General features: G+C 48.9%; 1 protein-coding gene across 2 annotated transcripts in view; it reads left to right on the forward strand.

Annotated features, from left to right (window-relative positions):
- Positions 1 to 1,443: 1,443 nt before the first annotated feature.
- MED12 (mediator complex subunit 12) overlaps positions 1,444 to 22,342 on the forward strand; it is a 21,945-nt gene continuing 1,046 nt past the window's right edge. Inside the window, exons 1-42 of one of the 2 annotated variants that reach the window (XM_023734674.1) lie at positions 1,444 to 1,556; positions 2,082 to 2,186; positions 2,399 to 2,590; positions 2,725 to 2,884; positions 3,373 to 3,554; positions 3,746 to 3,856; positions 3,964 to 4,218; positions 4,600 to 4,746; positions 4,909 to 5,008; positions 5,138 to 5,274; positions 5,611 to 5,742; positions 6,107 to 6,233; positions 6,678 to 6,907; positions 7,261 to 7,341; positions 7,474 to 7,644; positions 7,845 to 7,989; positions 8,158 to 8,208; positions 8,533 to 8,651; positions 8,829 to 8,972; positions 9,419 to 9,582; positions 9,785 to 9,916; positions 10,309 to 10,536; positions 10,712 to 10,856; positions 11,027 to 11,147; positions 11,525 to 11,626; positions 11,915 to 12,028; positions 12,278 to 12,453; positions 12,635 to 12,814; positions 14,156 to 14,227; positions 14,706 to 14,839; positions 15,009 to 15,170; positions 15,494 to 15,605; positions 15,797 to 15,886; positions 16,405 to 16,514; positions 16,751 to 16,886; positions 17,148 to 17,309; positions 18,268 to 18,642; positions 18,867 to 19,017; positions 19,173 to 19,378; positions 19,547 to 19,624; positions 19,716 to 19,930; positions 21,479 to 21,671. In XM_023734674.1, coding sequence (XP_023590442.1) covers positions 1,458 to 1,556; positions 2,082 to 2,186; positions 2,399 to 2,590; positions 2,725 to 2,884; positions 3,373 to 3,554; positions 3,746 to 3,856; positions 3,964 to 4,218; positions 4,600 to 4,746; positions 4,909 to 5,008; positions 5,138 to 5,274; positions 5,611 to 5,742; positions 6,107 to 6,233; positions 6,678 to 6,907; positions 7,261 to 7,341; positions 7,474 to 7,644; positions 7,845 to 7,989; positions 8,158 to 8,208; positions 8,533 to 8,651; positions 8,829 to 8,972; positions 9,419 to 9,582; positions 9,785 to 9,916; positions 10,309 to 10,536; positions 10,712 to 10,856; positions 11,027 to 11,147; positions 11,525 to 11,626; positions 11,915 to 12,028; positions 12,278 to 12,453; positions 12,635 to 12,814; positions 14,156 to 14,227; positions 14,706 to 14,839; positions 15,009 to 15,170; positions 15,494 to 15,605; positions 15,797 to 15,886; positions 16,405 to 16,514; positions 16,751 to 16,886; positions 17,148 to 17,309; positions 18,268 to 18,642; positions 18,867 to 19,017; positions 19,173 to 19,378; positions 19,547 to 19,624; positions 19,716 to 19,930; positions 21,479 to 21,671 — 6,246 coding nt within the window. In that variant the 5' untranslated portion in view covers positions 1,444 to 1,457. Of the gene's footprint in view, positions 1,557 to 2,081; positions 2,187 to 2,398; positions 2,591 to 2,724; positions 2,885 to 3,372; positions 3,555 to 3,745; positions 3,857 to 3,963; positions 4,219 to 4,599; positions 4,747 to 4,908; positions 5,009 to 5,137; positions 5,275 to 5,610; positions 5,743 to 6,106; positions 6,234 to 6,677; positions 6,908 to 7,260; positions 7,342 to 7,473; positions 7,645 to 7,844; positions 7,990 to 8,157; positions 8,209 to 8,532; positions 8,652 to 8,828; positions 8,973 to 9,418; positions 9,583 to 9,784; positions 9,917 to 10,308; positions 10,537 to 10,711; positions 10,857 to 11,026; positions 11,148 to 11,524; positions 11,627 to 11,914; positions 12,029 to 12,277; positions 12,454 to 12,634; positions 12,815 to 14,155; positions 14,228 to 14,705; positions 14,840 to 15,008; positions 15,171 to 15,493; positions 15,606 to 15,796; positions 15,887 to 16,404; positions 16,515 to 16,750; positions 16,887 to 17,147; positions 17,310 to 18,267; positions 18,643 to 18,866; positions 19,018 to 19,172; positions 19,379 to 19,546; positions 19,625 to 19,715; positions 21,338 to 21,478; positions 21,672 to 22,342 lie in introns of those variants that run through there. The other variant, XM_023734673.1, reaches the window with a different exon arrangement.

Here is a 22,342-nt window from a genome sequence, read left to right on the forward strand (position 1 = left end):
CAATGTCTTCAGTGCAGCTTGGGCTTCTTCCTTCAATACCATCCGTTCTTGATCATATGCTATCTCCTGAATGGTTGAACATCTATCAGTTCTTTTTGGTACAGGGAGTCTGTATTAGTGTATAATATTGGGCAAATGAATCAGCTTCCTTACCCATAAATGGGGACAATAATAATCCCTAAATCATGGGGTTGTTTGTGGATTAAGTGAGATAATGTCTGAAATTCAACTAACATTTAATAGGTGCCTCTCACTAGAGCAATGGTTCTTAACCTGGGGTTCATGGCCACTTCAGGGATACATGGATGAGCTTTGGGGATCTAAATATATCCCTGGAAAATATCTGACATTTTGTATGTCCATATGTGCATTTTTCTGGGAAGAAGGCCCATAGCTTTCACCAGCATCTTGAAGGGCTTGTGAATCAAAAAAGATTAAGAACCTCAGCACTAGACCATATGAAGCCTTCTAGGGGTTAGAGAAGGAGCCCTGGTGGCGCAGTGGTTAAAGCCATCGACTGCTAACCGAAAGGTTCAAAAAAAAAAAACCGTTCCCTTGAATCCATTCCGACTCATAGCAACCCTATAGGACAGAGTGGAACTGCCCCATGGGGTTTCCAAGGAGCCAAGGAGCGACTGGTGGATTACGAACTGACGACCTTTTGGTTAGCAGCCGTAGCCCTTAACCACTGTGCCACTGAAAGGCTGGCGGTTTGAAACCACCAGCGGCTCCGCGGACGAAAGATGTGGCAGTCTGCTTCCTTAGAGATTTACAGCCTTGGAAACCCTGTGGGTCCCTATGAGTAGGAATCCACTTGATGGCAGTGGGTTTTTTTGTTTGTTTGTTTTTTAGGGGTTAGAGCCAGTCTTTGAGGGTTTAATAGGTGTTTTCTTATGTATATATAGTTTTTAATCTTCTCAATAGTCCTTTGAAGAAGATAATAGTACACTCATTTCTCAGATGCGGAGACTAAGAAACGAAGAAGTAGTTTGTAGAAGGCAGAGTTTCGAATCACCGCAAATAATTATTAAGCAGCTTTTCTAGGCCAAGAACTGAGCTAGGCGCTGGGAACCCAATTCCAGTCAGAGCTCAGAACCATGGCTCAGCATCACGGCTGCCTCCCCATTTGTAAGTTTGTATCCTCAGCACAGGACGGCTCACGAGCGTTTCACAGACATTTGCAGGATGGAACAGATTTTCTGCCGCCGGTTAGGAAAAGCTTTCTGGGCACGGAGCTCCGCCCCACGCCGGGCCGGGCCCCGCCCCCTCTGCGGTCGGTATTGTCCGACGGTTCCCGGCGTCCCTCGGCTTCACTCGGTAGTTTCCGGCAGTGATCGAGAGTTTGTAACGTTCCCCCCTTGTTGTCTCTGGGCCGCGTCCTCCCAACTGCTGCCCCCCTTTTCGGCTCCCTCTTTCCCCTCCCCCCCGCCTCAGCCTAGCACTACGGGCTGGGCAAGATGGCGGCCTTCGGGATCTTGAGCTACGAACACCGGCCGCTGAAGCGGCCGCGGCTGGGGCCTCCCGATGTGTACCCTCAAGATCCCAAACAGAAGGAGGTGCGTTCATTAATCGGGGCTCTTGAGGGACTGGGGGCGAGCAATCAGCATAGGAGGAGGTATTGACGGTGTTGGGGAAGGGGGGGCGGGGCGGTTAGGTGGGAGCGAAAGTCCCGAAAGGGGAAAGAGTAAAGTGGGCCGGTGTGGAAGAGTAGGACCTGGATCTGGGGGCTTCTGGCTGAGGATAGGGAATGATGTAGGGGCCACACCAGAGGCGTCCTCCCCCCTCCCCGCCCCCCACACATACGCCTCAGAAAGTTGTCTGAGGTAGCTCGGTGAGGTAAGGCTGTTCGCTAGGGAAGAGTGATGTTGAGGGAGTGCTGGGTGGTTAGGACTCTTAGTGACTGAAGAGGTGAGGGTGGGGTCCAAATGAGTATAAGGGCCTAGCCTTAAATAACAATCTGTTCTGCTCACAATCCTCCTTTTACCGTTTATCCTTGTCCCCTTCCTTTCTCTTGCCCTCCTCTTCCACCCTTCCCACGCCCAGAGGGAAAGAAAAGCTAAAATGTCATTTTCTTGCCTCAGGATGAACTGACGGCTTTGAATGTAAAACAAGGTTTCAATAACCAGCCTGCTGTCTCTGGGGATGAACATGGCAGTGCCAAGAACGTCAACTTCAATCCTGCCAAGGTGAGGCAACCCTGCCAGACTGAAGGAAAAGGCTGGAAGAATCTGAGAAGGAGCAAAGGCCCTGGGTTGGGGAGACTTAAAGGGACAACCTAAATGGCTGAGTTTTCCATCATAACCTAATGCTACCGCCAGTGGTATTTGTCTGTCAGAGGCACAACCAACCACCTATCTGCCCCTTCTTCCCACCCTGAGGTATAGTTTTCTTCCCTCAGATCAGTTCCAACTTCAGCAGCATTATTGCAGAGAAGTTACGTTGTAACACCCTCCCTGACACTGGTCGCAGGAAGCCCCAAGTGAACCAGAAGGACAACTTCTGGCTGGTGACTGCACGATCCCAGAGTGCCATTAACACCTGGTTCACTGACCTGGCTGGCACCAAGCCACTCACACAACTAGCCAAAAAGGTGAGGTACTATGTCCTGTTCTTCAGGCCAAGGGGGGAGCGTGGATACCAAGTACTCTGCTATTCCCAGATGAAGCTACTTGGGTGCCGGCTCATGGGGTAATAGATACCTCACTATTTGCAATATCCATCCAGGTGCCTATTTTCAGTAAGAAGGAAGAAGTGTTTGGGTACTTAGCTAAATACACAGTGCCTGTGATGCGAGCCGCCTGGCTTATTAAGATGACCTGTGCCTACTATGCAGCCATCACTGAGACCAAGGTTAAGAAGAGACACGTCATTGACCCCTTCATGGGTGAGTAACTCCGAACGCAAAGTGTATCACCGATCCCTTCCAGGAGTGATAAAGCCTTGGAATCATTCTCCTTCCTAATCTATCTTCCTTGCTTCTGCTTCTATCTCGTTGTCACTCAATTAGTAAACATCAAGGATCTTGAGTATCAGTAATATGCATGTACTGGGCTATAATGATGACTAGTACATAATCCCTGCCTTTCGGATACTTATGGTCTAGTAGGGATGTTATGACACACGTACAAATAACGTAAACGTAGAAAGTAGCAAATGTCAAAAGAGGAGACAGGAGGTTCTTTGAGACCTCAGTCAGCAAATAGATTACTTTCTTTGGTGGACAACTGGGAAGACTTTACGAAGGTGGCATTTGACTGTAGCCTAAGAGGATAAATAGGATTTAGAAGTATGTGATTGGGGGTAAGGTAGGGGACAGAAGAAATTCTAAGCAGAGGGACAGTATAAAATAATCCTCTTCTACCTTTCCTCTAGAATGGACTCAGATCATTACCAAGTACCTATGGGAGCAACTACAGAAGATGGCTGAATACTACCGGCCAGGGCCTGCAGGAAGTGGCAGCTGTGCTTCCACTATCGGGCCTTTGCCCCATGATGTAGAAGTGGCAATCCGGCAGTGGGATTACAATGAGAAGCTGGCCATGTTCATGTTTCAGGTAGGGAGTAGGGCATGTAGTGTGTGGGGCATTGGACCGAGCCTTTTCTTGCTCTCTGCCAGTATAGAACAGAATCAGCCTGCCACCTTGCTCCTGTTGTGGTTTCTTTCATCCTTTCATTTACTTTACCTGCTTCATCTCTAATAGACCCTAGGCTGAACTAATACTCTTCCCACCCCTGGTACCCGTAGGATGGAATGCTGGACAGGCATGAGTTCCTGACCTGGGTACTTGAGTGTTTTGAGAAAATCCGCCCTGGAGAGGATGAATTGCTGAAACTGCTGCTGCCCCTCCTGCTTCGGGTAAGGCCCTAGGACTTGGAGGAGACTACAGGGGGGACTTGAAGGATAAACTTCAGAGCAGTGTCCCTTGGAGAGAACTAGAGGTTCTGATTGTCATGTTTTCACAGTACTCTGGGGAGTTTGTTCAGTCTGCATACCTCTCCCGCCGCCTTGCCTACTTTTGTACCCGGAGACTGGCCCTGCAACTGGATGGCGTGAGCAGTCACTCATCTCATGTTATGTCTGCTCAGTCAACAAGCACACTGCCTACCACCCCTGCTCCTCAGCCCCCAACTACCAGCACACCCTCTACACCCTTTAGTGACCTGCTTATGTGCCCTCAGCACCGGCCCCTGGTTTTTGGCCTCAGCTGTATCCTACAGGTAGGTACTGAGTGGGTCCAAGGGAGTATTAAGAGGCATTCCGAGACGCGTTGGGTGCCCACCCTGGAGAATGAGGGCGATTCTAAATTGGAAGTGGAAATAGGCATGAGTACTTGCCTGGAGATAGTTGCTTCTCATTAATGGGGTGTTTGTTCCCTTTATAGGGTTTTGGGAAGCCCCTTCCTTCCAGGGCTAAATAGTAGGCCCAAAGCTTTTTTAGGAAAGTAAGTAAAGGCAGGGGTTCAGGGATGAAGTATACCTTCCCCAGAAACTCAGTCAGAATAACTTTAGATTCAGAATCAAAGGGTTGAATCTTATAAATGGGATTCTAGAGAGGTGGCCATGGTAACCGAGTTTAACTTAGCTGTTTCTGTTTGGCAGACCATCCTCCTATGTTGTCCTAGTGCCCTGGTTTGGCACTACTCACTGACTGATAGCCGAATTAAGACTGGCTCGCCGCTTGACCACCTGCCTATTGCCCCTTCCAACCTGCCCATGCCTGAGGGCAACAGTGCCTTCACGCAGCAGGTAAGTCTGACCGATAGCCTTGTACTCCCAGATTAGGATATGAGGCTAAATTACTCTCTCAGAAATGGTGATTTGGAGTCTGGTACTGTTCTTTTAGCCTTGTGGCCCTGGCCTTTTGTGTGCCTTGGTACTTCCTTAAAGCCTTCCTTTTTGATATTGCAGGTCCGTGCAAAGTTGCGGGAGATTGAACAGCAGATCAAGGAACGAGGACAGGCAGTTGAGGTTCGCTGGTCTTTTGATAAGTGCCAGGAAGCCACTGCAGGTAGGTGCCTGGGGACAGATAGTAGGAAGGCTGTTTAAGGAAAGGATGAGGGTGATAAGGACCTAAAGACGTGAGAGTAGAAACACATTGGGCCTCTAGTAAGTACCTTTTACCACTTTTCCTCCTTAGGCTTTACCATTGGACGGGTGCTGCATACTTTGGAAGTACTGGACAGCCATAGTTTTGAGCGCTCTGACTTCAGCAACTCTCTTGACTCTCTTTGTAACCGAATTTTTGGATTGGGGCCTAGTAAGGATGGGCATGAGGTAAACAAGAAGGGAAATATAAGGAGCAAAAAATAAACATTACACAAGTAACAGGAGGTATGAGGGGAAGGCATGGTGAAGTGTTGACACCAGGGGATGTCTGAAGAGATGATCTTACTGGGCCCGCGATGTGGGGTGTGTGTGGGTGTGTGGGGGTGTGTGTGTGTGTGGTGAAATTATACGCACCAAAACATTCGCAAATACAACAACTTCCAGATTTACCATTCAATGATGTTGATTACCACAGGATGTTTTCAGATGTAATGGCACAGAAATTGGGACTCAGTTCTTTCTCCTCAGCCCTACCTTACTCATCCCTGTCTTCCTTTGGTCCAGATATCCTCAGATGATGATGCTGTGGTATCATTACTATGTGAATGGGCTGTCAGCTGCAAGCGTTCTGGTCGGCATCGTGCTATGGTGGTAGCCAAGCTCCTGGAGAAGAGACAGGCAGAGATTGAGGCTGAGGTTAGGGGGGCAGGGATAAGAGAATGAGATTGGGTAATGGGAAGGAATTTAACTGGGGTCAGAGACAGAGAGATTGAGGTGGTAGTGAGACCAAAGTTGAAGTTGTGAGAATAAAGAAGTAGTAGAGAAACTAAAGGGAAAGTTAAGGATATCAGGTAAAAGTAGAGAGGAGTGGATTGTCAGAGTTAAGAGAAGAGATCAAGGCTTCGGTTGGGAGATGGTAGAGTAAATGGAGGTCAAAGGAGGAATGCAAGTAAAAAGCTTGGGGTGGAGGCAAAACGGGATAGTCCAAGGTTGGTGTATAGAGCAGTGAAGAAACAGTGAGGCAAAAATCAATCCTACAGTTTGCTCTCTCTTCTTACAGCGTTGTGGAGAATCAGAAGCTGCAGATGAGAAGGGTTCCATTGCTTCTGGCTCCCTATCTGCTCCTAGTGCTCCTATTTTCCAGGATGTCCTCTTGCAGTTTCTGGATACACAAGCTCCCATGCTGAGTATGGACCCCTGCCACCCTCTAGTTACCTCTGCCTAGACTAAGTCACTTGTCACTATCATCAAAAAGCATAATTAAGGGCCTTCTGGTATATATTTCTGTGTTGGGTTCTATGCAGAGTGACTTTTAGACATAATTCTAGTCCCTGATCATCTTACAGTTTAAAGAGAAGAACGAAAGCAAGAACATGTGATTGAAGCTTTTTCACTGTATAAATGGCAGCAAAGATTATGTTCCTTATGAGATGGTGTATGGGACACCAGGGGGGGTAAACCACACTTTGTCCCGCAACGGTTTTTGTGATTTTTTTTTGTGTGCGTGCTAATTCCTGTTATTGACTACTTCAGGTACTATAGGATCACCATGCCTTAGGTATGTCTCTCTCTCTTTCTGCCCACCTCTTTTGCGCTCTCCTAACTGATCTTCCCTCTCTCCCTCCCTCCAGCGGACCCCCGAAGTGAGAGTGAGCGGGTTGAATTCTTTAACTTGGTACTGCTATTCTGTGAACTGATTCGACATGATGTTTTCTCCCACAACATGTATACTTGCACCCTCATCTCCCGAGGGGACCTTGCCTTTGGAGCCCCTGGTCCCCGGCCGCCATCTCCTTTTGATGACCCTGCCGATGACTCAGAGCGCAAGGAGGCTGAGGGCAGCAGCAGTAGCAAGCTTGAGGTGAGTGGGCTTTTCCTTGCCCTAGATTGTTTCTTCGGACATTCGCATCTTCGTAGCACTCAGAGGCCTCTGTGATTCTTTTACCTAGTAATAAGAGCAGTATTTGCTTAGCACTTTGTGGTTTACAAAGCACTTTCTCATCAGTTATTTCATTTGATCCTCACAACAACCCCATTTTAAAGCTTAAGGGAACTGAGGCCCATACTGGTTAAGTGAATGGTCAAGGCCTGATTCCAGATCCTGTACTTTTCCCAGTATGATCTCTGCTCTCCATTTCCTTTGTCAACTTTTCTAGATGGTGGGGAGCAGTTCCCTAAGGCTAAAGCAACTTCCCTTATGTTCTATGCCCTCAGGATCCAGGGCTCTCAGAATCTATGGACATTGACCCCAGTTCCAGTGTACTTTTTGAGGACATGGAGAAGCCTGATTTCTCAGTAAGTTAGATCCTGAGTGTAGAATAATTCGGCTTCTTAGATCCTCCCCTTATACCTCTTTTTGGAATTTCTCTATACCCCCTCATCCCCTTTTCTTCTTCTAAACGTTCTGCCCTTTCACCTTTCTCTTAGTTGTTCTCCCCTACTATGCCCTGTGAGGGGAAGGGCAGCCCATCCCCTGAGAAACCAGATGTTGAAAAAGAGGTGAAGTCCCAACCCAAGGAGAAGATAGAAGGGACCCTGGGGGTTCTATATGACCAGCCACGACATGTGCAGTATGCCACACACTTTCCCATCCCCCAGGTACTATTACCCAACACCTGTGACAGTCTATTTTGAATCCAGATTTCTGTCGAAGGAATGTGCGGAGGGGTTGGAGCTGTTCTTGAGGGTGTGGGTATGTTGGGAAAGTCGTTGAGCATTGGGTGCTGAGGGGTATGGAGCATGCTTAAGAGGAGGGAAGGAGATCCATGCTGGAGTCTGATGGTGCTGCTGGGATGCAGGAGGAGTCATGCAGCCATGAGTGCAACCAGCGGTTGGTCGTACTGTTTGGGGTGGGAAAGCAGCGAGATGATGCCCGCCATGCCATCAAGAAAATTACCAAGGATATCCTGAAGGTTCTGAACCGCAAGGGGACAGCAGAAACTGGTGGGTTTGAGGCTCCTTAAACAGATTCCCCCCAAAGAGTTACCCTAGTCAGTCTTCCCTTCCCCAGCATAGGGAACTCCCCAGTCATGTCCCAATGTCCTGTCTCTTGGAGTCTCCTGAGAGCTCTAGTCCTTTTGAAACTTCCCCCCTCATTCCCCCCCTCTGCAGACCAGCTTGCTCCTATTGTGCCTCTGAATCCTGGAGACCTGACATTCTTAGGTACCTCACAGTAAGCCCCATACTGCCCTCCCTCCCTCTCCCTCCCCTCCCTCAACCTAGCACCTCCCTGTACATATTCCTCTAAGGTCCACATAGTCTGTGGTCCTCTAAACCTTTGCTTCACTGTCCCCTTCATCCCTCCCCCATCCCTTCCTTTACCTTCCCTTCCCTCCTTCCCTGTTCCCTCCCTTCCTCCCTTCCTCCCATCCTCCCCTCTCCCTCCCTCCCTTCCACCTATAGCCTTCTCTCCGTACCCCCCTCCCCACCCCCACTCAACTAGTTATCTTCCCTGGCCTGACTGGTCCCTTTCAACTGTCCCCTCAGGTGGGGAGGATGGGCAGAAGCGGCGGCGCAACCGGCCTGAAGCCTTCCCCACTGCTGAAGATATCTTTGCTAAGTTCCAGCACCTTTCACATTATGACCAACACCAGGTCACGGCTCAGGTGTGGGCCTAAAGCTAGCCCTTTTCCCACATTCTGGCCTCCTATCCTGTTTTCCTTTCCCCCTTATCTTTTTCCCCTAGCCTCCTGGTCTCATCCCTCTCCACCATTATCCTTTCCTGCTTCCCTGGTTCTTCCCACCTCCCTTCACTCCTGTCTCACTCCCACTGCCCTTACCAGGTCTCCCGGAATGTTCTGGAGCAGATCACGAGCTTTGCTCTTGGCATGTCATACCACTTGCCTCTGGTGCAGCATGTTCAGTTCATCTTCGATCTTATGGAATATTCACTCAGCATCAGTGGTCTCATCGACTTTGCCATTCAGGTGGGAAAGTTGGAGAGAGAGGGGTAGAGGAAGAAGTTTGTGCTATATAGGGTCATAAGGATGGTTAGAGGCTCAAGCCAGTGTCCAATACTATTTGAAGGGCAGAAAGACTAGCACAGGGTGGGCAGAACATGACATAAGACTGCAGGAATAGAGACTTAAGTGCTCCTTGGGGAGGCCCAAGAGACAAATTAGAGCATTGGTCACAGACTGTCCTCCCACTGTGAAGTTAATAGAATGGTATCCTGGAGACTGGTTATATCATTGATGTAGCCTGCATCGTTAATAGAATAAAGGACAGGGGCATATGGCAGCAAGGGCCCTTCTATACAGAGAAGGCTGTAGCAGGAACGGGCTTAGGCCTGGCCTTACTAGTTTCCTCACAGGAAGGGAGGTTATAACATGAAAGGCCTCTTCTCATTTCTCACCACCCCCTACTCTGCTAGCTGCTGAATGAACTGAGTGTAGTTGAGGCTGAGCTACTTCTCAAATCCTCGGATCTGGTGGGCAGCTACACTACCAGCCTGTGCCTGTGCATTGTGGCTGTCTTGCGGCACTATCATGCCTGCCTCATCCTCAACCAGGACCAGATGGCACAGGTCTTTGAGGGGTAAGCAGCACTTCAGAATAACTTAACATGCAGGGCTCTGGCAAATGCTGATAGAAGTGCCTGGGAAGAACATGTGGGGTTCTTCCCATGGGGAAATGCATGCTACTCAAGCGGGAAAGGAATAGTATTACCGAGAGGTTTTGTTTCAAGGGACGTTTGTGCTCCAGCCCCCTGCACACCTAACCTTCCCTCTTCGTGACAGGCTGTGTGGCGTAGTGAAGCATGGCATGAACCGGTCGGATGGCTCCTCTGCAGAACGCTGTATCCTTGCTTATCTCTATGATTTGTACACCTCCTGTAGCCACTTAAAGAGCAAATTTGGGGAGCTCTTCAGGTAAGAGAGGTGGGAGGTGAGGGGTAGAGAATGTGACCTAGTCCCATCTCTTTCCCTTTACGGCCCAGCCCAGGAGTAGAGCACAGCCCAGGACCCTGCTTTCTATCTGTGGTCATTTATGGACTGTGTACTCCACATGTTCTTGCCTTAGTGAGAATGGGCCTTCTTCCTCATCAGGCATGCCTCCAGCCCATCTTCCGCCCTGTTTTCAGAGGCCTCTGTTCCTTATTCTTGCTTGGTTCCTTTTCTGCCCAGTCTGCCTTGTCCTGTCTCCCTTTATCTTGTCCCAAGGCCCCTTGCCCCTCACTTTCTCCTTTTCCCCCTTTCCTGATCACCCCCCCCCACCTCACCAGATCTTCAGCACTGCTATCTCCTTTCCCCCACCCCTGCAGTGACTTTTGCTCAAAGGTGAAAAACACCATCTACTGCAACGTGGAGCCATCAGAATCAAATATGCGGTGGGCACCTGAGTTCATGATTGACACTTTGGAGAACCCTGCAGCCCACACCTTCACCTACACGGGTCTAGGCAAGAGTCTTAGTGAGAACCCTGCGAACCGTTACAGCTTTGTCTGTAATGCCCTCATGCACGTCTGTGTAGGGCACCACGATCCTGATAGGTATGGGATGTACCGAGTGAGGAATGGGCACCACACTCACACCTGATACTGGGAGGGATGAGATAACTGGGAGGTACTACAACGTTGATTATTACAGGGGGGGAGGTGAAAAAGGAACCAGTCTGAGGTTTTATGGATCATGGTTTTTCCTGAGGGTGCTTGTACTTTTCCCTAGGGTGAATGACATCGCAATCCTGTGTGCGGAGCTGACCGGCTATTGCAAGTCACTGAGTGCAGAATGGCTAGGAGTGCTGAAGGCCTTGTGCTGCTCCTCTAACAATGGCACTTGTGGTTTCAATGACCTCCTCTGCAATGTAGATGTGAGACTTGGGGTGCAGTCTTGCTGGGAATGGGGCAGTTGCCAGGGCAGGAGTCTGGTCACAGTAATCAAGGTAGTAGAGGGACAAGGGTTTTGTAGAGTGGAGACCTACAGCTCTGAGTGAGTGCCCCTTCTCCATACTGAGTCATCATGTCTGTCTTTTTTCTCCAGGTCAGTGACCTGTCTTTTCATGACTCCCTGGCTACTTTCGTTGCCATCCTCATTGCTCGGCAGTGTTTGCTCCTAGAAGATCTGATTCGCTGTGCTGCCATCCCTTCACTCCTTAATGCTGGTGAACAACCAATCTGTAACCCCTAGAATAATTGGCCCCAAAATTTCAATATACACTTACGGCTGTCCTCTTATTGTTCAGTGTGGGAGGCCTCACTGTAGTTCCCTGACCCCGCACCAGAAGGCAAGTCCTTTAGTATGCCTCAGGCTGGAAGGGGCCTGCCTGCTTTCTAACCCTTGATTTGCAGCCCTGATGTTTCTGTTTTTTGACCCTGCAAGCCACTAATTTGTATTGCATAACAGTTCTCTGCTCTACCTCTCCTTCGCTATTATTTTTTCTCCTTTCACCTTACCCTGTCTGCTCTCTTATTCCCCTACGCACAAACCTATGTCCAGTTCTGCTTCATCCTTTCCGCATCTTCTTGTCTTCCTTTTTAGCCTGTAGTGAACAGGACTCTGAGCCAGGAGCCCGGCTGACCTGCCGCATCCTCCTCCACCTTTTCAAGACACCACAACTCAACCCTTGCCAGTCTGATGGAAGTAAGTGACCCAAATCTGGGCCAGCCAGCAGTAGAAAATGTAGCTACCCCACCCCCACCATTTTTACTTTAGCTTCCCCTTACTTCAGCTCGGAAACCCTGGTGGCATAGTGGTTAAGAGCTACGGCTACTAACCAAAAGGTCAGCAGTTCAAATCCACCAGGCGTTCCTTGGAGACTCTTATGAGGCAGTTCTACTCTGTCCTATAGGGTTGCTATGAGTTGGAATCGACTCGATGGCAACGGGTTTGGTTTTTATCTATCGTTTTTGACTTCAGCTCTCTCCCCAGACAAGCCTACTGTAGGAATCCGCTCCTCCTGTGACCGCCACCTGCTGGCTGCCTCCCAGAACCGCATCGTGGATGGAGCTGTGTTTGCTGTTCTCAAGGCTGTGTTTGTACTTGGTATGGGGGTAGGAGGGGAGTGGTGCCATAAGTGTGTATAGGGTGGAGCTCCAACTGAACTACAAAGGACAGTCTTTCTCTCTCCTAAAGGTGGGCTCTCTGACCTTTGGGGAGGAGGGTGAGGAGAAAAGTATGTTTCTGTGCCATAGGGCAGGATTTGGGTAGTTTCTGCCTCTGTGGGTCTGAGGTGGGTCTCCACACAGTGTTCTGATCTCATTTTGCCTTCCTTATCTCCCCTGTGAACCACAGGGGATGCAGAACTGAAGGGTTCAGGCTTCACTGTAACAGGAGGAACAGAAGAACTTCCAGAAGAGGAGGGAGGAGGTGGCAGTGGCGGTCGGAGGCAGGGTGGCCGCAACATCTCTGTGGAGACAGCCAGTCTGGATGTCTATGCCAAGTACGTGCTGCGCAGCATCTGCCAACAGGTCAGTCTCACCTTCACCCCACACCTCCTAAATGCTTCTATATAATGTGTTCCTGTTTCCAGCCAATGGTCATACCCACTTCCCACTATACGTCATGTCCCTTCCCAACCCCTGATCCATGTCCCTTAGTCCTGATCCCCTCACTGGTTGCCCCCAGTCCCCTGATAATCGGCTTTCTCAGGAATGGGTAGGAGAACGTTGCCTTAAGTCGCTATGTGAGGACAGCAATGACCTACAGGACCCGGTGCTGAGTAGTGCCCAGGCCCAGCGTCTCATGCAGCTCATCTGCTACCCACATCGACTGCTGGACAATGAGGATGGGGAAAACCCCCAGCGTCAACGCATTAAACGTATTCTTCAGGTATGCCAAGGTGATGGGGATCTTGGAGGAAGCAATGGAGACCAAGCCTGGGAAGAAATAATGGGAACCTTGAGAGAAAAAGGGAGGGAAAATTAAGTACAGAGGAAGATGAACAGGAATGCGGGAGAAAGATAGTGAGAGCAACAGCTCCAGCATGGGTTCAGAGGTAAACTCACTGTGGTCTAGACTCTAGAGTAGAACGTTGTGTAAGGACAGAGCCATCTGGAGTGAAAGTAGTTTATCAGTGGGAGGCATAATATCTGAGATACACAGTTTTGGGCCTTGTATCGTTGACATTTTGCTCATGACTCAGTAACTGAATAGTAATAACTGCTATTTATTGAGCTTTGACTTTGTACTAAGCACTGTGCTAGGCACTTTGCACACATTCTATTATTGAATCTTTACAATCCTGTGAGGTAGGTATGAGTATCTCTATTTGACTGATGAGGAAAGTGAGCCTTGAAGAGGTTAAGAAAGTTGCCCAAGGTCACTCAGATAGTAAGTTTAGAGTCAGTGCGTGAACCGATATGCCTGTTCCCTTTTCACTTTGCCACACTGTTTCAGAGACTCAGATGACTGGCGGGTAGAAAAATAAAGCCATTGAGGGAAAGCTACAGGAATGGGATCTCTTCAGCCCAGAGGAGAGATAATGCTGAAAAAAGATTACCTAACAATAGTCTTAAGGTCTGTAAAGGACATTGAGAGATTGTGAGCAGCTAGCCTAAACCAAGAGAAACCAAAGCCACTGCCGTCAAGTCAATTCCGACTCATAGTGACCCTATAGGACAGGGTAGAACTGACCCATAGGGTTTCCAAGGCTATAAATCTGTATGGAAGCAGACTGCCACATCTTTCTCCCACGGAGTGGCTAGTGGGTTTAAACATCCAATCTTTTCAGTTAGCAGCCAAGCGCCTAACCACTGCTTCACCAAAACAAAACAAAACAAAACAAAAAAAAACCCATTGCGTTGAGTCAGTTCCCACCCATGCTTCACCAGGGCTCCTTAAAACGAGAGAAGCAGGCTTTAAATTTAACGTCGAGGATGTAGGTTAAACATTAAGCAGAACTTCCTGATGCTAGGGGTTGTGAGGCTCTGGAAAAGGAAACCGCAGAAAAATGTGAGATCTTTGCTAAACCTTTTGTAAAATAGGGTAGCTTTTCAACCATTTTGCATTATTTAACTGTAGTCTTCTCTGAAGATGGGGACATAGAAGTCCCTTTTAGACCTCTAGGAGTCTGTGATTCAAGGTTGTGACAGATCCAGAATTGGCCTCAGGATGATGGGTGGCTGGGGGTGACACGCTGATGACTAGCTGGGAGTGGGGCCTTTGTCACAGAACCTGGACCAGTGGACCATGCGCCAGTCTTCCTTGGAGCTGCAGCTCATGATCAAGCAGACCCCTAACAATGTGAGTAGTGCCTGGGCCCTCCCTGTCCCATGCCCACTTTCAGCTCCACGTGTTAAGGAGGTAGGCCACCGTAGAAGAACCTAAAGCCTACCCTTGGAAGGATCAGCCAGAGATCCTTGGACTGACAGAGATAAGAGAAGACAGGAAGATGGCAAATGTGTGGAGCCAATGATAAGGGAAATAGATTGGGAGTGTTGAGGCTGTGAGCTGTGGGAAAGAGTGGTGGTGGTGGAGGAGCAGGTGGAGGCTGTTTTTCTGTGGCCAGAAATGTAAGGAGGTATGTAAAGCAGAAGACAGTGGGGAATTGGAGAAATACGAGGTGCTAGAGGGCTCAGCTTCCAACAGAGTTGTGTCCCTACGTTGCCATAAACCTCACATAGATGCCTTCCTTCACCCTCACTTCCTATCTCTCCTACCATCTGTTTTCCTTCACCTCCAGCTACCTATTTAGCACCCCTGTGCCTTTCTTTCTCCCCAGGAGATGAACGCCCTCTTAGAGAACATTGCCAAGGCCACAATTGAGGTTTTCCAACAGTCAGCAGAGACAGGGTCATCTTCAGGAAACACTGCAAGCAACATGCCCAGCAGTAGCAAGACCAAGCCTGTGCTCAGGTCGGGTAGAAACATGTTAGGACCCATCCCCTTATGAGTTTCTCTCCTGGTAGCATGCGGGATTTCAGTCACATGGAGATTCCAGGCATGTCCGTCAGGGAAAGGAGGATGAATTGTTCCAGCCTTGTCTGGCACCGCTATAACCCTGTCTATTTCATTTGTCCCCCAGTTCTCTAGAACGCTCTGGTGTATGGCTGGTGGCCCCCCTCATTGCTAAATTGCCCACCTCAGTCCAGGGGCATGTGTTGAAGGCTGCTGGGGAGGAATTAGAGAAGGGTCAGCACCTGGGTTCTTCTTCCCGCAAAGAACGTGATCGACAAAAGCAAAAGAGGTAAAGGGGCTAGAGAGAGAGTTGAGGAGTAGAAAGGAGAAGAGGCAAGGCCAGAGAAGGATAAAAGTTGGAACCGAGGGACGTAGTTAAAAATAATTTAAAAAATGGAAACTCAGAGGGTAAAGATGGGCATGGTTGAGCAAGAGGCCAGGAGTAGAGTCGGGGGCTTGGAAGAATGAGTTTGGAAGTTGGAAAGTTTCTGTATACCTGATCCGCAACCCGTGTCGCCCTTTGCTTTGCTTTGCTTTGCTTTGCTTTGCTTTGCTTTGCTTTGCTTTGCTTTGCTTTGCTTTGCTTTGCTTTGCTTTGCGTCCTGGTTCTAGCATGTCCCTGTTGAGCCAGCAGCCCTTCTTATCCCTGGTGCTGACTTGTCTGAAAGGACAGGATGAGCAACGTGAAGGACTCCTTACCTCCCTCTACAGCCAGGTGCACCAGGTACAGGTCTCTGGGCCATGGAGGTGGGCAGGATGCACCTAAGAGGCCACTATGTACTCTTGGACCTTCGGTATTTTCTGATGAACTCATTGGGTGCTTTGGGATGGAAACGAGAAGATCTCTGAACTATAGGATTTGTTTTGTTTTTTAAGTTTTTATTTCTTCTAGTTTTATACTTGTTTCTGTCCTAGATTGTGAATAATTGGCGAGATGACCAGTACTTAGATGATTGCAAACCAAAGCAGTTAATGCATGAGGCACTCAAACTGCGGCTCAACCTGGTAAGAGGGGTTGCTGGGGAGAAGAAGGAAGAGGCAGGGCTAGAAATGCAGAGTAAAGAAGCCTCAGCCTGGAAGAGTAAGGATGGAAGCTATAGGTTTTTCTGGGTCATCAAGTATCAGCACAGTTCTCCTAAAGGATACAGGGCCTGAAAGTGATTAAAGGGACTCAATCACTGTGGTCAGGGTCCAGTAGATTGTGTATACTGGATCCTTGCAGGGATGCTGCCTCAGTATTCTGATTCTGGCTGGGACCTAGAAACCCAGACATTTTAGAATCTTGAATGGTATCATAGAAATCCTTTAGTCCAACTCCCATCATTTTGTAAGTGAGGAAGCTGAGCCCTAGAGATGTCAAGAATTCAGTCATTGGCCTGAGATCATACAGCAAATCATAGATATAAGCAGTACATGACCTCAGGTGCCCTAACTGCTGCTCAACTCGGGTTCTAGTCTAAGCTTTCTTTCATTGTTGGACTTTGCCCCTGAGCCATCTGACTGACTTGCTGTGGTTCTGGCAGGTCGGGGGCATGTTTGACACGGTGCAGCGCAGCACCCAGCAGACCACCGAGTGGGCTGTCCTCCTCCTGGAGATCATCATCAGTGGCACTGTCGACATGCAGTCCAACAAGTAAAGCATCCTCACCCCTCCCTTCAGTTTTTGTACCCAAGAGCATTCCCCTGGCACCCACACCAGGTGCATGGTCCACCGAGATTGGTGTGGGTGTGATGGCTGTGGACTCCATGGCCCTGATAACTTTCAGATGACTTCCTAAGCACTTCTCCCTACCTGTATCCCACTGTCGTGCCTTTTCCTATCTTAACCTCTTTTTTGCCTCTATTATTTTCCCTGACTTCCTGTCACAGCGAACTCTTCACTACTGTGTTGGACATGCTGAGCGTGCTCATCAATGGGACATTGGCTGCAGACATGTCCAGCATCTCTCAGGGCAGCATGGAGGAAAACAAACGTGCATACATGAACCTGGTGAAGAAGCTGCGGGTGAGCAGAGGAGGCGGGGGCAAGGCTCTGGGGTATTGGACTCTCAGCTCCCTCTCCCCTGAGGTTGCATCTGCTGGCCAGCCTCTGAGACTTGATTCTGGTCTGAAACGTCTACCCTTCCCTATTGCATCCTTTTTTTCTTTGTTATTCAAAGGATTTACTGAGTAACTTCTTTATGCCAGGTTCTGTGGCATCCCCTGAGATTTCCTGTCCCTCTTACTTTATATCTTGAACTCTTATCCCATCTTCCTGTGCCTGCAGAAGGAGTTGGGGGAGCGCCAGTCGGACAGCCTGGAAAAGGTTCGCCAGCTGCTGCCACTGCCCAAGCAGACACGAGATGTCATCACGTGTGAGCCACAGGGCTCCCTTATTGACACCAAGGGCAACAAGATTGCTGGCTTCGATTCCATCTTCAAGAAGGAGGCATGTTCCATCGTCTTCCCACCCTCAGCCCCCTTGCCTTTTTTCCCCTTTGGGCAAGAGCCTTCCCTGCACTTACCTCTTAGCTACAACAGACTCATCGCCTAGGGAGTCTTTTGGGCTCTGTTAGTGAAGATTGTCTCTGGGAGTTTGAGCTAATCACTTAACTTTCCTTACATTTCCTGTCCCCATCTTTGAAGTCTCACCCCCTTTCCTTGGTTTCTCACTTCACCCTCATCTACCTCTCATCACCCCCACCCACCTTTTAACATGCAACCCATTTCTCAGCACCCCACCCTCCTTTCCCTCTGCCCCACCTGCCTCCTGTCCTGTCCCACCCCTGCCTGTACTGTACCCATCTGTCTGGCTGATAGCCCATACCTCTTTTATTCTTGCATTTCTCCACCACCCCCCACCATCTCTCTGCAGAATTTTCTCTTTTTTCTCTCTCTTTGTCAGTTGCGGTATTTGTTGAATAGCCGTAATCATTGTGTATAGTTCAGAGACAGAGGAAAAAGAGGATGCAGTTTAAAATCTGAAGTCCAGCTGATTTGTATATACATTCTCATATCTCTTCCTGGCCCATCTGTCTCTTTCTTTTCTTCTCTGTCTGTATACCGATATTGTGTTTCTCTTTCTGAGTGTCTCCGTCTGTCTCTCTCTGTTTCTGCTTCTTCCCCCAGTTCCGCCTCTCCCCTGGCTCCATCTCTCCTGGATCCGTCTTTCCCCTCCACCCCTTCCCCTACAACCCAGCTCTCTCCCCTCTCTTAGCTTTCTCTCTCCTCCAAGTGTGTGTATCTGTCGTTCTTCTTCTCACCATCTCTCCTGAATCTACCTGTGACTTTTCTTTCTTTCTTTCTTTCATTGTCAACAGATATTTTACCCTCTCCTACAAGTTCTCAAGGTCTCTCTTCTGTTTTCCAAGTCTCAACAGCTCACTGTTTCTCACTTTCTGGAGCAGGGTCTACAGGTTTCCACCAAACAAAAGATCTCTCCCTGGGATCTTTTTGAGGGGTTGAAGCCGTCAGCACCACTCTCTTGGGGCTGGTTTGGAACAGTCCGGGTCGACCGGCGAGTCGCTCGAGGAGAAGAGCAGCAGCGATTGCTGCTCTACCACACACACCTGAGGCCCCGGCCCCGTGCCTATTACCTGGAGCCACTGCCTCTGCCACCAGAAGATGAGGAGCCCCCTGCTCCCACGCTGTTAGAGCCTGAGAAAAAGGCTCCAGACCCCCCCAAAACTGACAAACCTGGGGCTGCTCCACCCAGTACTGAGGAACGCAAGAAGAAGTCCACTAAGGGCAAGAAACGTAGCCAGCCAGCCACCAAGACAGAGGTTAGTGCCTCCCACCGTTAGGGTTTTTCCACAGCTGCTTTTTCTTCGTGATTCTTTTCAGTTTCTGGTTTGTGGAAGTGGTGGGGATGTGAGGGGAAAAGATGACATTACAATTATAATAAGAATTAACCATATAAATGCAGCTCCTCTTCACCCCATCCTACCCCACTTCACCCTATCTCACTCAGTCGCAACCCACTCACCTTCCTCTGCCATTCACACAGGACTATGGAATGGGCCCAGGTCGGAGCGGCCCCTATGGTGTAGCAGTGCCTCCAGACCTTCTGCACCACCCAGCCTCTGGCTCCATATCCCATCTTAGCTACAGGCAGGGATCCATAGGCCTGTACACCCAAAACCAGCCACTACCTGCAGGTGAGTGCCAGCCACTAGGAATGATGGAGTTACTTGAACATTCCTCCCACCTAAGGGATGATGCTACTTCTCTAAAGAGCTGTGGATGAATAGGACACTGAGCAAGGGATGGAGGAATGAGAAGCTTAGAGAAGTCTATCTGCTTTCCTTTCCAGGTGGCCCTCGTGTGGACCCATACCGCCCTGTGCGGTTACCAATGCAGAAGTTGCCAACCCGACCAACTTATCCTGGAGTGCTGCCTGCGACCATGACTAGCGTCATGGGACTAGATCCCTCCTCTTATAAGACCTCTGTGTACCGACAGCAACAACCTGCAGTGCCCCAAGGACAGCGCCTCCGCCAACAGCTCCAGGCAAAGATAGTGAGAGGGGCAGTAGGGAGGACTGTCAGGGAGAGGGGATTTTTAGTGTCACAGGACTGAGGAAATACTTGGGATCTTTGCAAAGACACACAGGGTGGGAGATGCAAAAAAATGAGAGATGGGGGAAAGTGTTTCCTGACTTTGAGTTTCTCCTCTTTTTCCCTCTAGCAGAGTCAGGGGATGTTGGGACAGTCATCTGTCCATCAGATGACTCCCAGCTCTTCCTATGGTTTGCAGACCTCCCAGGTAAGGGCATAGGATTGTGAGAATCAAGGAGAGTGAGGCAAGCTGGTCTGAGCACTCTTGAGCCTGACTTCTCTCACCTCCTTCCCTTCAGGGCTATACTCCTTATGTTTCTCATGTGGGATTACAACAACACACAGGCCCTGCAGGTACCATGGTGCCCCCCAGCTACTCCAGCCAGCCTTATCAGAGCACCCACCCTTCTACCAACCCTACTCTTGTAGATCCTACTCGCCACCTGCAACAGCGGCCCAGTGGCTATGTGCACCAGCAGGCCCCAACCTATGGACATGGACTGACTACTCAAAGGTACCCAGAGTAGTGGTGGGCTTGAAAGAGACACTGAAGTATGAGTGGGCATTTGACTTGGGGGACTCTGTGCCTGGAGGTTATGGGACTAGTTAGAACTTTTGGAGATACTGAGAACACTGATCTGGCCACATAGCCAATAACCATAAAGTGCTGGAGCTGGAAGGGACATGGAGACCAGTAGTCACACACCTACTTCCCACAACATTTCTTTGAGGCCCAGAAAGGGGAAATCATTTATACAACAAAAATAAGAAAATATCTGAAGTTCATAGATGCACTACATGATAAGGAGGCATAAATCCAGTATTAGAACAGTTTAACACTGGAATAGACTAACAAACAAATTTTTCCACCATGATTAATGTTAGTCAAGCCTTAGTTAAGACACTGTAATCATTCTAGGCTCTGGAGCTTAGGATTTAGAATACTGGAAGATGGGCCAGAGGAAAAGTCCTTTACTTATAAGTATTGATTAACTGCGCACTGTGTGGCCAGCACTCTGCTAGGGCTGGGTAGGGTGGGAAAGAGATCAAAAAGTAAAATACAAAGTCCCTTACCACAAAGAATGTTTACTGTAGTTGGACAGGTGAGACTTACACAGAAGAGCATTTAGAGAACAACGTGAGGAAGTATATAATCAGGTGTGCTGTTGCGTGCTATGGAATAAAATGGGAATTCAGAAAATGTGTGGGATAATATGTGTGGGCCTGAGTCATAGGAGAAAGTTTCAAGAAGGAGGTCTGGCTTGAGTTGGCCTTTGAAGGATAGCTGTGATTTGAACTTATGGAGAGGAGGTGGAGGAAGAGCATGCCAGTAGAGAACATAGCATGAACAAAGACATGGGGACAGGAATACATACAGTGGCTGGGAGGACAGGGAGGGAAAGAACTTGGATAAAGTGTAAAATTTGTGCTGGGGAAGTTGTAGGGGATAGGATAGGTATGGGCAGGTTGATAGAGGACCTTGAGTGCTCAGCTGCAGATTGAAACACAGTCCCGTAAAAGGCTCTTTTGGTCAGGAAAGCGATAGGATGAGTTAAGCATGTTGGAAAGATTAATACGGAAATAGCAGATAGGACGCGTAGTGGAAAGCGGGAGACGACTTGAGAGAGGGAGCCCAGCTAGTAGACTGTTGCAGTAATGCCCTGACTGGAGGAGAGGGGGAGTAAGTAGTTGGAGAACTGAAACTTAAAACCCTGAAATGTTTTTGGGGAATGAAAAAAAAAAAAAAAAGCAAAAACTCAATGTGTGTTTATAGAATGCCTATCATGTGCTAAGACTGTTTTTCATTTTCATAAGAGAATAATAGCTAAAACAGAACCAGGAAAGATTCCTAATCATTAAGGTTAGGAGATACTAAAATGGAGTATTGTCCCTTATTCTCCAACCTAGAAGTCTATCAGAACCCCAAAGAGCTCTTTTGGTTGGTGATCAGAAGAATGGATGAAGTGACATGTAAAGCTTCTTACAGGCCAGGGACCCAGGGTTTATGCTGCCTGCACCCCCACCCCTAATGCCTTGACCTGTGTACCTCTTATCTTTGCAGATTTTCACACCAGACACTGCAGCAAACACCCATGATAGGTACCATGACTCCACTGAGTGCCCAGGGAGTCCAAGCAGGTGTCCGGTCAACTTCCATCTTGCCTGAGCAGCAGCAGCAACAGCAGCAGCAGCAACAACAGCAACAGCAGCAGCAGTACCACATCCGGCAACAGCAGCAGCAGCAGATCCTGCGGGTGAGCCACTGGGATTTCATCTAGTATCTAAGAGCCCAAGGAGGAGGAGAGGCACAGTTTCTTCCCAGGTTGTTATCAAGACTAATTGAGGCAGTGTACATAAAGTACCCAGTAGAGTGTCTGGCATATAAACCAAAAAAAAAAAAAAAAAAAAAAGACACCTATTGCCATCAAGTCGATTCCAGCTCAGCAACCCTATAGGACAGAGTAGAATTGCCCCATAGGATTTCCAAGGAGCAGCTGGTGGATTCGAACTTCCGACTTTTTGGTTAGCAGCCAAGCTCTTAACCCCTGCGCCACCAGGGCTCCGTCTGGCATATAGTGAGTGCTTAATAACTTAGTTCCCTACCCTCCCCCTTTTGTTTTCTGGGGATCATAGCGGGAGGGGTTTGGGAATTTCCTTTTGGGTACTTCTTTCTGTGCACTTGTCTGAGAAAGGAAAACAGTGGACCCAGGGTTCCTTTCCTGCTTCTTCATCCCCTTTCCTCAACCCTCCAACAGTGAGTCTTAGCTCCCTTGCTCTCCTTCAGAAGTATCTCGTATGTTCTCATAGCAGCAGCAACAGCAGCAGCAGCAGCAGCAGCAGCAGCAGCAGCAGCAGCAGCAGCAGCAGCAGCAACAACAGCAGCAGCAGCAGCAGCAGCAGCAGCAACAGCAGCAACAACAACAAC

The sequence above is a fragment of the Trichechus manatus genome, unplaced genomic scaffold, assembly GCF_000243295.1.
Source record: "Trichechus manatus latirostris isolate Lorelei unplaced genomic scaffold, TriManLat1.0 scaffold00070, whole genome shotgun sequence".
Taxonomy (NCBI): Eukaryota; Metazoa; Chordata; class Mammalia; order Sirenia; family Trichechidae; genus Trichechus; species Trichechus manatus.